This window comes from Pristiophorus japonicus, chromosome 21 (assembly GCF_044704955.1).
Source record: "Pristiophorus japonicus isolate sPriJap1 chromosome 21, sPriJap1.hap1, whole genome shotgun sequence".
NCBI classification, from domain to species: Eukaryota; Metazoa; Chordata; class Chondrichthyes; family Pristiophoridae; genus Pristiophorus; species Pristiophorus japonicus.
The window spans coordinates 35,926,405-35,939,332 of record NC_091997.1 but is presented as its reverse complement, the minus strand read 5'-3'; the positions used below and the strand labels follow the sequence as shown (position 1 = coordinate 35,939,332).

Sequence of the window (12,928 nt, the reverse complement as noted above, 5' to 3'; positions counted from 1 at the left end):
GTGAGCACTGCGTGTGAGTGTGAGCACAGGGTGTGTGTGAGTGTGAGCACGGTGTGTGTGTGTGTGTGAGCACGGGGTGTGTGTGTGAGCACGGTGTGTGTGTGTGAGTGTGAGCACGATGTGTGTGTGTGTGAGTGTGTGAGTGTGAGCGAGAGCACGGTGTGTGTGTGTGTGTGAGCATGGTGTGTGTGTGTGTGTGTGTGTGTGAGCACAGTGTGTGTGTGCACAGTGTGTGTGTGAGCACAGTGTGAGTGAGTGTGCACGGTGTGTGTGTGAGTGTGAGCACTATGTGTGTGTGTGTGAGCACAGTGAGTGAGTGTGAGCATGGTGTGTGTGTGAGTGTGAGCATGATGTGAGTGTGCGCACTATGTGTGTGTGTGTGAGCACAGTGAGTGAGTGTGAGCACGACGTGTGTGTGAGTGTGAGCATGATGTGAGTGTGGGCACGGTGTGTGAGTGTGCGCACAGTGTGTGTGTGTGAGCAGTGTGTGTGTGTGTGTGTGTATGTGTGAGCACAGTGTGAATGAGTGTGAGCATGATCTGAGTGTGAGCACGGTGTGTGTGTGTGTGTGTCTGTGTGTGTAAGCACTGTGTGTGAGTGAGCACAGTGTGTGTGTGAGCGTGAGCACGGTGTGTGTGTGAGTGAGCACTGTGTGTGAGTGAGCACTGTGTGTGAGTGAGCACGGTGTGTGTGTGTGTGTGAGTGTGAGCACGGTGTGTGTGAGTGTGAGCACGGTGTGTGATCGATGCAGGGAGCAGGCTCACCTCGAGGGCTCGTTGTCCTTCCGCCATCTGCAAAGGGAAAAGGAGAGAAAGATTTATATATGTAGCGGAATGCCACATTTCTCTGTTGTTTCTTTAATTCTGTTACTGTCTGAACACGTTTGAACAACTTTGCAATGAATTACTTCTCAAATTCAACCAGGTGTTATGGAGCCAAATGCAACATCCTGTTTGAGCACAGCAAGATCCAACAGACAGCAATGAGTTGACTGTTCAGTTCATCTACTTTAGGCTAGGACCAGAACTCCCCGTCGGCGGGGTTGGTGAACGATACGGTGTGTGTGTTCCACATTCCCTCGCTCCGACACTGGACCTCAGGTGATTTAACTCCTCACTCACACTCGGTCTCGCCTCCACTGTGAGAGCACGCCACACAATGTCGACCAAGCGAGTTGCTCGGTTACACCAGCTTGACGTAGTGTCCCAGCTCAGCCCGAGGCTCAGCCTGAGGATGGACGGTGGGCGGTGCACCGAGAATATGGTCTCTGGCCCAGAGCAGGGCTGGAATCACTCACCTGCTCACTCAGCAATGGGGCTCGGGGTGGGAGAAGGTGAACTGCATAGACATGGGCTTTTTAAATCTACAAATTCCCATGTCCACTTCACTGATGAAACGCCAGAAACAATCTTCAGGCATTCGATGACTGTGTACCTTTACCTCCTGGTTGTACACATCCGCTATTTTTAAATCAATTCTAGCAAAACCACAAATCTATGGGGTTGGTGCTCATGTCGATATGTCCTCTGTACTGACGGAGCGCCGCACTGTCGGAGGGGCAGTAGTGAGGGAGTGCCGCACTGTCGGAGGGGCAGTAGTGAGGGAGTGCCGCACTGTCGGAGGGGTAGTACTGAGGGACTGCCGCACTGTCGGAGGGGCAGTACTGAGGGAGCACCGCACTGTCGGAGGGGCAGTACTGAGGGAGTGCTGCACTGTCGGAGGGGCAGTACCGAGGGAGTGCCGCACTGTCGGAGGAGCAGTACCGAGGGAGTGCCGCACTGTCGGAGGGGCAGTACCGAGGGAGTGCCGCACTGTCGGAGGGGCCGTCTTTCGAATGAAGCATTAAACCAAGACCCTGTCTGCCCGCTCTGATGGAAGTTAAAGATTCCAGGGCAATATTTTGAAGAAGAGCAGGGGAGTTATCCCCGGTGTCCTGGCCAATATTTATCCCTCATTCAGCAACTAAAAAAACAGCTGATCTGGTCATTATCACATTGCTGTGTGTGGGAGCTTGCTATGCACAAATTGGTTGCCGCGTTTCCCACATTACAACAGTGACTACACTCCCAAAAGTACTTCATTGGCTGCGAAGTGCTTTGGGACGTCTGGTGGTTGTGAAAGGCGCTATATAAATGTAAGTTCTTTCTTTCACTGGTGAAGTATCTGGCCCGTGCCCAGGATGTGGGGGATATCCTTAGTGTCCGACTGAGCATAAGCTGATTACTCACTGTCGGCAGGACAGACTAGCTGGATACCTCATGCTTCACAAGGGAGTTCCCATTAAGAATTTTGTTTAGTCTTGAAATATTTTTCATTTGAACAGTGCTGATTTCCGTGGGGATCGGTTTGTGCAGACTGTGAATCTGCTCCTGAGCGGAGGCACAGTCATTAACCTAGGGTGGGGCCTTGAGCAATCATCGCAGCTCCGTGTACAGACTCGCCCCTCTCTCTCACTCACTCAATCACTCACTCGGCTCAGTAACACCTTCAACCACCTCAATACATCAGTAGCTTTGAGCCGCAGTTTCCGCTCAGTCTCAGAGCCCATATATGGCTCTTCCATCCCCCCAAGGCCAGTGATTGGTGCGTGGGATCGCGGAGCAGGCCATGCTGGCCCTCCGGCGAGCGTTGAACATTAAGCTGCGGAGAGGTGCACCCCATACCCACACACACTGTCGCACATTACACACTTACTTCCTTTGCAGCGGGTCCAGGCCACAGTGATTGACGGAGCCGGCAGGGTAGTGTCGTCGGAAGAAAAGCCTTTAAAGGAAAAACGGGAGGATTTAATACAACTCCACGCCCCCCTCAGCACCAGCCGTGCGTCCCGACAGCTAATGGCAGAAACGATCAATGCAATCAGCGCTTTGCCGAGTTACCCCTTGGGACCAGAGCTGGAGAAATCTCGGCTCAAGATCGAAAGACAGGATTCGGGTGAGCGAGGACCTTCAGCCCATTGGACCCCCCCCCCTTCCCATCCCCCATCCCCCAGGACTCACCCACCCTCTGTGGCAACTCTGTCCAGTTACTGATCCCCTTGCACAACTCCTGGGGGGGGGGCGGGGGAATGCTAAACGGACGCTGTAATATATGCACCGGTGAGTATGCTGAGCTGTTGCATTGTAAGTGGCTTAGCCAGTCACGTGATGTTCACAAGACTCAATAAAACCCTAGCCAGTTGGGTTTTGGGTCATCTATGATGGGGCAGGTGGTTGTGAGCCTGGTGGATGATCTGGTAATGTGTAGTGTGATTGTTAAACCGTTGTTAATAAACCAACTAATTCTTAATAGCAATATGTCGCTATGAATTCTTAAGCACGAACCCACGAAGCAAACACATTGCAGGTGGTAGTGAATTAGCCGCCTGTCTCACAGCTTGCCCCGATTCCCTTTCCCATTGCCCACCTCCCAAGACCCTGGGACTCTTTGGGTAAATTATTAATTTTCCTCCTGACTCCAAACTGGGGTTTAAGTCCCCAAAACTCGTTGCACCCCCTTCAGGTGGGACTTTGCTTGGCGCTCTCAGATTCAAGAGGTCACAGCCTGAGTCACTGGGCCCGGGACCTAATGGCCCACAGCCTGTCACTAGGCCCGGGACCCAATGGGCTGGTCAGTGTCCGGAAGTCTCTGACAGCCGTGTGGAGTTCGGGGGCCAGGAGCCTTCAATGGGACCAACAGCAATTGCCCCTCTGCTGGCTGGGGTTTGGGTGCGACTGCAGACCACCTCCCCCCTCCCCCCCTCCCCCCCAGTGCCCATACAGATATTCCAGCTAAGCTCACAGAACGATACCTGGACTCCAGGGGTTGTATTCCCTAGAATTCAACAGGTTAAGGGGGGATCTGATCTATGCTTTCAGGATATTAAGGGGAACAGTCTCCGCTGGTTGGGGATTCCAGGACCAGAGGGCAGAGTCTAAAAATTAGAGTCAGACATTTCAGGACTGAAATTAGGAAACACTTCTGCACAGACAGGGTGGTAGGAGTTTGGAACTCTCTTCCGCAAACAGCAATTGATGCTCGATCAATTGTTAGATTTTTGTTAACCAAAGGTATGAAGGGATATGGGACAAAGGCGGGTACATAGAGTTAGGTCGCAGGTCAGCCAGGATCTCATTGAATGGCCATTCCTGTGTAACAGGCTCGAGGGGCTGAATGGCCTCCTCCTGTTTCTATGTAACAGGCTCGAGGGGCTGAATGGCCTCCTCCTGTTCCTGTGTAACAGGCTCGAGGGGCTGAATGGCCTCCTCCTGTTCCTGTGTAACAGGTTCAAGGGGCTGAATGGCCTCCTCCTGTTCCTGTGTAACAGGCTGGAGGGGCTGAATGGCCTCCTCCTGTTCCTGTGTAACAGGCTGGAGGGGCTGAATGGCCTCCTCCTGTTCCTGTGTAACAGGCTCGAGGGGCTGAATGGCCTCCTCCTGTTCCTGTGTAACAGGTTCGAGGGGCTGAATGGCCTCTTCCTGTTCCTGTGTAACAGGCTCGAGGGGCTGAATGGCCTCCTCCTGTTCCTGTGTAACAGGCTCGAGGGGCTGAATGGCCTCCTCCTGTTCCTGTGCAACAGGCTCGAGGGGCTGAATGGCCTCCTCCTGTTCCTATGTAACAGGCTCGAGGGGCTGAATGGCCTCCTCCTGTTTTTATGATGGTGATTAGGAGCAGAGAGCTTGGCTGATTCTCTACTCCTAATTAGGTCAGTGCTGCATCAAATCATAGAAAAACATTTTTATCATAGTAATGTACGGCATGGAAGGAGGCCATTTCGGCCCATCGTGTCCGCGCCGGCCGACCAAGAGCTACCCAGCCTAATCGCACTTTCCAGCTCTTGGTCCGAAGCCCTGCAGGTTACGGCACTTCAAGTGCACATCCAAGTACTTTTTAAATGTGGTGAGTTCAGGCCGTGAGTTCCAGACCCCCACCACCCTCTGGGTGAAGACAGTTCTCCTCAAATCCTTTCTAATCCTTCTCCCAATTACTTTAAATGTGGTTATTGACCCCTCTACTAAGGGAAATAGGTCCTTCCTATCCACTCTATCCAAGCTCCTCGTAATTTTATACACCCAAATTAAATCTCCCCTCAGCCCCCTCTGTTCCAAAGAAAAAAACCCCAGCCTATCCAATCTTTCCTCATAGCTAAGATTCTACAGTTCAGGCAACATCCTGGTAACACTCCTCTGCATCCTCTCCAGTGCGATCACTTTCTGAAATCCTTCCGTAGTTCCACTAACGGGGCCTAGGGGAGCAGGAGTGCACCTCCTCCACGGACACCCCATAGGAAACCCTTAGGCCTCTCCTTCCCCTGTCCACGATCGCCTCCTTCCCCCCGGGGCCGATTTCACCCTCCCGCCCCTCACCTCCAATCGGGAGTCTGACTCAAAAAACTAAGACGATTCCCGGGAGTTAAGAGCGCCCAAGCTTCACACCACGCGCCCAACTGATCTTCCCACTCCAGCTACCCGCCCCCCCCCCCCATCCCTCGTCCCCCGCTCACCCGCCCCCCGCCAAGCACATCTCACTCCTGAGGGCTTAAAGTTCTGCTCGAAGCCTCGTGCCGGCAGGAGTCCCTGACACAAGTAGCCCTTTATCCCACGGGACGCGGTGAACCCTCCTTACCGTCTCTTGCTGTCGGTCAGTGTGATGCCTTGCTCGGACACTTTGAACTGGACAATGGCGGCTTCAGGCAGGGGCTCCTGCTCCAGAGTGAAGGAGGCTGCTTTCAGGACAGCCTGTGGGCCTGTCAGAGACTCCATGGTCACAGAGCTCAAATACAGGACGTAACATGCTGAGAGAGGAAGAGAGGTCCCATTAACACCCTCCTTTCAAAGGGCTCCTCATATAAAGAACTTATATTTACACAGCACCTTTTACCATCCTAGGATGTCCCAATGCAATTCACAGCCAATGGAGTGTAGTCACTGTTGTAATGTGGGAAACACAGCAGCCAATTTGCGCACAGCAAGCTCCCACACACAGCAATGTGACAATGAGCAGATAATCTGTTTTAGTGATGTTGATTGAGGGACAAATACTGGCCCCAGGACACTGGGGCGAACGCCCCTGCTCTTCTTCGAAATAGTGGCCCCGGGATCTTTTATGTCCGCCTGAGAGGGCAGACGGGGCCTCAATATTTGCTCATCCCTAGTTGCCCCTTGAGAAGGTGGTGGTGAGCCACCTTCTTGAACTGCTGCAGTCCGTGTGGTGAAGGGGCTCTCACAGTGCTGACTTTGTTGTAGTGGTTTGGTACAGCGCAGTGTCTCGCTGGGCCATTTCAGGGCAGTTTAGAGTCAACCACATTGCTGTGGGTCTGGAGTCACATAGAGGCCAGACCGGGTAAGGGCGGCAGATTTCCTTCCCTAAAGGACATTAGTGAACCAGATGGGTTTTTACAACAATCCGGTAGCTTTTTTTAATTCCAGATTTATTTTTAAATTAACTGAATTTAAATTCCCCAGCTGCCGTGGTGGGATTTGAACTGTTAGCATGAATGTTTTCCTGGAAGAATCACTCGCCACATTGGGTCGGTTCCAATTTCAAAACAGTCTTTATTACGCCGGCGGGGAGGAAGCCTCTGGGTTACTCCAGGCACTTCTCTCTCCACTGAACAAAGAAATTCATCGATATTTATATGTTTTACAACAGTTCACTACAATTACACAGCCTATGTCGGCTGGACACAATCCAATCATAACGATTATTGATTTCAAATTGATTCCTCTGGGCCAATGGAATTGTAGGGGACTGCGTGATAGCTGAAGCTTACTCATGTCCTTGTGATGTCTAATGCAGAAGGTGATGGTGGAAATGCACCGGTACCTGTAGCTGCATCGTACCATCAGAATGAACAATTGCCAACTTTCCTTAAATAGAGAGAGGGGTGTCGGGAAATCTCACAATGCTCTCACTAATTGCTCATTCCCAGGGATTTCAGTCACAAACGCTTCGATGTAAAGTTTGAGAAAGCTCGTATCTCAGAAGCACACTGACTTTGGATGATGGGGTGTTATGCGCATGGACTCTCGGCGCACGGACTCTCGGCGCATGAACTCTTGGCGCATGGACTCTCGGCGCATGAACTCTCGGCGCATGGACTCTCGGCGCACGGACTCTCGGCGCACGGACTCTCGGCGCATGGACTCTCGGCGCATGAACTCTCGGCGCATGGACTCTCGGCGCATGGACTCTCGGCGCATGGACTCTCGGCGCATGGACTCTCGGCGCATGGACTCTCGGCGCATGGACTCTCGGCGCATGGACTCTCGGCGCATGGACTCTCGGCGCACGGACTCTCGGCGCAGGGACTCTCGGCACCAGTGCACTAACCTGCGTCCCGCTTCCTCACAGGTGACCCCACGCTGTCTGTCGAGTCCCGACTGCCTTCGTCCTTCTTATCGTTCAAACACCCTGCAAGATTCACCAGCAACGTGTCAAGGGAAGCTGGAGGAGAGGATCCTCACTAACCAAGGGCACAGGCTTCTCTCTGGTCACATATTTATCCTGTAGCTCCCCCGCCCCGACTCCCCCCGCCCCGACTCCCCCCGCCCCGCCCCCTCCCCCCCCACGATATCCAGGCCAATAGGTATCTTATCATCAGCTGTGAAGCAGCACTTAGCAGGTAGGCCCTGACCCCTGACCCTGAACCCACCTCGACCCCAGACCTGACCTTGACCCAGCCCTGACCCCGACCCCTCTCCTGCCCCTGACCCCGACCCCTCACTTATTCTGACCCCGCCCCCTGACCCAACCCCAGACCCAGACCCCGCTCCTGCCCCTGACGCCGACCCCTCTCCTGCCCCGACCCTGATCCCGATCTGACCCCTCTCCTACTCTGACCCCGACCCGACCACTCTCCTGCCCCGGCCCCAACCCCTCACCCGCCCCAACACCCCCCGACCCCTCCCCTGACCCCAGTGACTCCTCGGTGCCGGGTTTGCCGGGTTTTCTGGTTTACTGTGGCGACTCACCGGGTTTGGGCAGGTGCAGTTTGCAGGGTAAGCTCCTGGCGGAGATGCAGTGCTGGTACACGAGTGCAGACAGACTCCCTGTGAGACAGAGACAGGACAGGGAGGGGTTAGTGCACCATCATCGTCCCACCGTGTGCCATTCCCGAGAGTGTGATGTGGGACACTCTGTCCCCAGCTGCTGCCACCTAAATTGCTGATCGACCGTTCATAATGAGTTAAATAATGACTGACGCCGGATTCTGCCCTGGTTACGGACTCCCCCCACTCCCCACCGTAAACAGTTTCACTGTATCTACCCTTTGATCCTTTGACCATATTAAACAGCCCGATTAGTTGTCCGTAACCCTCTACAAATCCCCTGGGAGGACAGACACACCAACATTAGCGTCCTCGACCAGGCCAACATCCCCAGCATCGAAGCACTGGCCACACTCGATCAACTCCGCTGGGCAGGCCACATTGTTCTCATGCCATACACGAGACTCCCAAAACAAGTGCTCTACTCAGAACTCCTTCATGGCAAATGAGCCAAAGGTGGACAGTGGAAACGCTACAAGGACACCCTCAAAGCCTCCATGATAAAGTGCAACATCCCCACTGATACCTGGGAGTCCCTGGCCAAAGACCGCCCTAAGTGGAGGAAGTGCATCCGGGAGGGCGCTGAGCACCTCGAGTCTCATCGCCGAGAGCATGCAGAAACCAAACGCAGGCAGCGGAAGGAGCGTGTGGCAAACCAGCCCCACCCACTCTTTCCCTCAACGACTGTCTGTCCCACCTGTGACAGGGACTCTAATTCCCATATTGGACTGTTCAGCCACCTAAGGACTCATTTTTAGAGTGGAAGCAAGTCTTCCTCGATTCCGAGAGACTGCCTAAGATGATGATAACCCTCTGTACTCCGGGCAATCCAGGGCCAGTTCACCAGCAGTGACCCGGGAGATTGGGGCTGGCGTGTGATCGCAGAAAGCCTCCTTCAATCACCGTCCAACACTCGGTGAGATTCGTATCTCTGGCTGTAATGCGAGTCCCAGGACGGGTACATTAACAAAACCAATTCTAAATTACTTTTCAGAGTTTAACCGCAATCTTTTTATAAAGTTCTCAAACACAAAAAGCGCAATGTGATCTGATGGTTACCATGGAAATGGCACACCCAGCACAAGAGTGTGTGTTCAGCCAATGCCCCTCCAGGCACAGCAGCCTGTTCAATCAGGAACGGGATGATAATCATTTCTACATTATTTTTGAATGGGAAACGCACTCTATAACTCAGGCCGCACACAGAAGGAGGAAATGTATGCTCATGTATCGGCCCTGACCAACATCCTCACACTGGAACCCGCAACCCTCTTACCGAAATACGGCTCCTGGGGACATCCTTTCAGACACACTCCTTTTGGGGAGAATTCGATGAGGAAATGTCGGACCAGCTCAGTGGGAGAATCTGTTTAAAAAGGAACAAGAGAATGTGAAACAGGGAGGTGAAGAGTCTTATTCACTCTGTCTGTATCATATATCTATCTAAATATCTAATTATCCAGCTCTCTTCCTGAATCTGCCTGTCTATGTAACTATCTGTCTCTCTCTCTATCCCTCTGCCCATTTCTCCCTCTGTCCGTCTCTCTGTCCCTCTGTCCGTCTCTCTGTCCCTCTGTCTGTCTCTCTGTCCATCTCTCTGTCCCTCTGTCCGTCCTCCCCAGCCGATCACCCCTCCATTGTGTGAACTGCTCCCACAGCACTGTAAACTCCCCAAGAACATGAGCAGCTAACCTGACCCTGGCTCCTGCCAGTATGGGGCCAGGAGATTGCTTCTCCCTGGATCAGAGTGTCCCACCACAGCATCCTCCCTGTTATATCATCAACACATACCTGTCCGTGTCTCGGGATTTGCGAGGCTAGATGAAGGGGCTTTCATGGCCAGTCCAAATGAACCAATGTATGTAGTGCTTTCTCGTATGATGAATGAACCCGGCTCCTTGTCTTTCAACATCTCGATGGCTGCAAGAGATTGAAGTACAACTGAGTGCTATACAATAAACGAAGAAAGACGTGCATTTCTATAGCACCTTTCCCAACCTCAGGACGTCCCAAAGTGCTTCCCAGCCAATGAAGTCCTTTTGAAGTGTAGTCACTGTTGTATTGCGGAGATTTCCTACATTCTTTGTTTATAACTATTGGGGTTGGCAAATGTTGGGGCACCGAGGGTATGCGACCAAAGGGAGCATCACAGCTGTGCCAAATCCTGTTCTGACACATGGCCCGAGCCTGTGCATTTCTCTAACAGTTCCAGACCCATATTGCAGCACCCCTCCTGCCATCGACCCTGAGCTTATCTCACGAACCACGGAGTGCCATGAGATTCCAGTCCCACATTTGGGCAGTGCACATGCTCATTGAGCCACAGCAGGAGCTGGAAGTCTCATTGGTTAACACACAGAATTGCTCTGGCCCATAAGGGGCATCGTGGATTTTGTTAAACTGTTGAGAGAATTTAAACAGCCATACCTGATGCAGTGCAGAATGATATCGGAGCAATTAACTGTGTGTGAGATAGGGACAGGACTAATGGCTCAGAGTATTGGCCTTACCTTGATCTCTACTGATATTTGGTTTGTACCAATATTTGGTTGTGTCTTGTACAAATTTAACGGTAGGTTGTGCATCACATGGAAGATCTGTAAAAGAGGACAAAGAAATCAAGTTAGAGAGGATTGGGTCACAAAAAATTCGGGAATTACACAAGTATGTGTATATACCTCTCGACTCGACTATTCCAACATTCTCCTGGCTGGCCTCCCACCTTCCATCCTCCGTAAACCTGAGCTCATCCAAAGTTCGCTGCCCCGTGTCCTAACTCGCATCCAGTCCCGCTCACCTATTACCCCCTGTGCTCGCTGCCCGTGTCCTAACTCGTACCGAGTCCTGCTCACCCATCACCCCCTGTGCTCATTGCCCGTGTCCTAACATCGCTCCAAGTCCTGCTCACCCATCACCTCCTGTGCTCACTGCCCCGTGTCCTAACGCGCCATGAGTCCCGCTCACCCATCACCCCCTGTACTCGCTGACCCGTGTCCTAGCTCGCACCCAGTCCCAATCACCCATCACCCCCTGTGCTCGCTGCCCTGTGTCCTAACTCGCACCGAGTCCTGCTCACCCATCACTCCCTATGCTTGCTGACCTACATTGACTCCCGGTTAAGCAATGCCTCGATTTTAAAATTTTCATCCTTGTTTTTAAATCCTTCCACGGCCTTGCCTCTCCCTATCTCTGTAATTTCCTCCAGCCCTACAACCCCCCGAGATCTCTGCTCTCCTCCAATTCTGGCCTCGTAAGCATTCTGATTTTAATCGCTCTACCATCGGTTGCCGTGCCTTCAGCTGCCTGGGCCCTCAAGCCCTGCCTAAACCTCTCCTTTAAGATGCTCCTCAAAAACTGCCTCTTTGACCAACATTTGTGTCATTTGCCACAATATCTCCTTATGTGACTCGGTGTCAAATTCTTCAACATCTTCAACTTCATCATCATCATCAGTGCAATCAACGCCAACAGCACCATTAGCAGCAACGCCAACAGCACAAACAGCATTAGCAACAGTGCCAACAGCACCAAGAACCAGTGCTCACAAAGACTTTAATACAGCAAGGCATCCCGTAATGCTTCCTAAATGAGATGCTCTGCAGTGAGCGATACAGGCCTAGAGAGCTGATTGAAGGTGTGGTGAAAGGAATAGGGTTTGAAGAGATTTTTGAGGATAGGGAGAGATGGAGCAAGGTGAAGAGTTTGGGAGAGTCCAGAGGCAGAAGAGCAGAGGGTCAGACTGGGACACAGGGCTGGAGGAGATACAAACAAGGACTGGAATTTTAACATTGATCATTGAAGGACGCTGGGCTGGTGGAGGCTAGCACGGACAGGGGATGAGAAATGAATGGGACTTGGAATGGTTTACCTTCGAGCGAAGTCGTGCTTGAGGCCATTGATAAGCCGCTGACGGGAAGGCTGAGAGTACTCGAAGAGCTGGACTGGAGTCTCTTGTTCTTGGGCCTGTGCGAGTCTTGGTCCAGGTACTGAATTGTGCCATTCACCAGGAGGAGTGGGATGTCAGAATAGGAGCTGGCAGCAGAGGGCGGGCAGCTGCTGGAGTGCTCCTGAATCTGGGCTGTTGTTTTGCCCGGGGGAACCACCACTGCCCTCCTCCCAGTGGTGCCAGGCCCTGCCTGGCGAGAGGTGGAGTGCGCTGCCCTTCGGGAGTGGGGCAATGTCTGATAGCCCTCAGGCTGGCCACAAGCCTGATGAAGTTGTTGGTCACTGTACGAGTTCTTGTAGGTGCAGGGAGAAACCAAGAAAGGGCTCTGCAGGTTCACAAACGATCCGGATGATCCATACGTGCTCCCGACAGACCGATAAATCCTTCCCGCCTCTCCGTCATCGCTCAATGATTGGCAACTGAAGGAAGCAAAGAACATGTATTTATATAGCCCCTGTAACATCCTCAGCATGTCCCAAAGCGCTTTGCAGCCAATGAAGTACTTGCTGCAGTGTGCTCACTGCTGTATTGTGGGAAACGCGACAGCCAATTTACACAGCAAGCTCCCACAAACAGCAATATGATCATGGGGGTTTTCTTTAGGCATTGGTTGAACGATAAATATTGGCCAGGACACCAAAGAGAACTCCCCTGCCCTTCTTCCAATAGTGCTGTAGGACCTTATACATCTGCCCGAGAGGCTTAACATTAGTTTAACATCTCATGAGAAAGGCGGCCCCTCCGACAGTGCAGCGCTCCCTCAGTAGTGCCCCTCCGACAGTACGGCGCTCCCTCAGTACTGCCGCTCCAACAGTGCGGCGCTCCCTCAGTACTGCCCCTCCGACAGTGCGGCACTCCCTCAGTACTGCCCCTCCGGCAGTGCGGCGCTCCCTCAGTACTGCCCCCTCCGACAGTGCGGCGCTCCCTCAGTACTGCCCCTCTGACAGTGCAG

At 52.8% G+C, this 12,928-nt stretch overlaps 1 protein-coding gene across 1 annotated transcript in view; it reads right to left on the bottom strand.

Annotated features, from left to right (window-relative positions):
• Positions 1-12,928, bottom strand: part of LOC139233941 (tensin-4-like) — a 54,588-nt gene that overhangs the window by 17,934 nt on the left and 23,726 nt on the right. The window contains exons 6-14 of the mRNA XM_070864625.1: positions 11,899-12,395; positions 10,541-10,627; positions 9,822-9,950; positions 9,307-9,396; positions 7,953-8,030; positions 7,312-7,392; positions 5,605-5,773; positions 2,695-2,763; positions 765-791 (exon numbers count right to left, since the gene is read on the bottom strand). Coding sequence (XP_070720726.1) covers positions 765-791; positions 2,695-2,763; positions 5,605-5,773; positions 7,312-7,392; positions 7,953-8,030; positions 9,307-9,396; positions 9,822-9,950; positions 10,541-10,627; positions 11,899-12,395 — 1,227 coding nt within the window. The remainder of the gene's footprint in view (positions 1-764; positions 792-2,694; positions 2,764-5,604; positions 5,774-7,311; positions 7,393-7,952; positions 8,031-9,306; positions 9,397-9,821; positions 9,951-10,540; positions 10,628-11,898; positions 12,396-12,928) is intronic.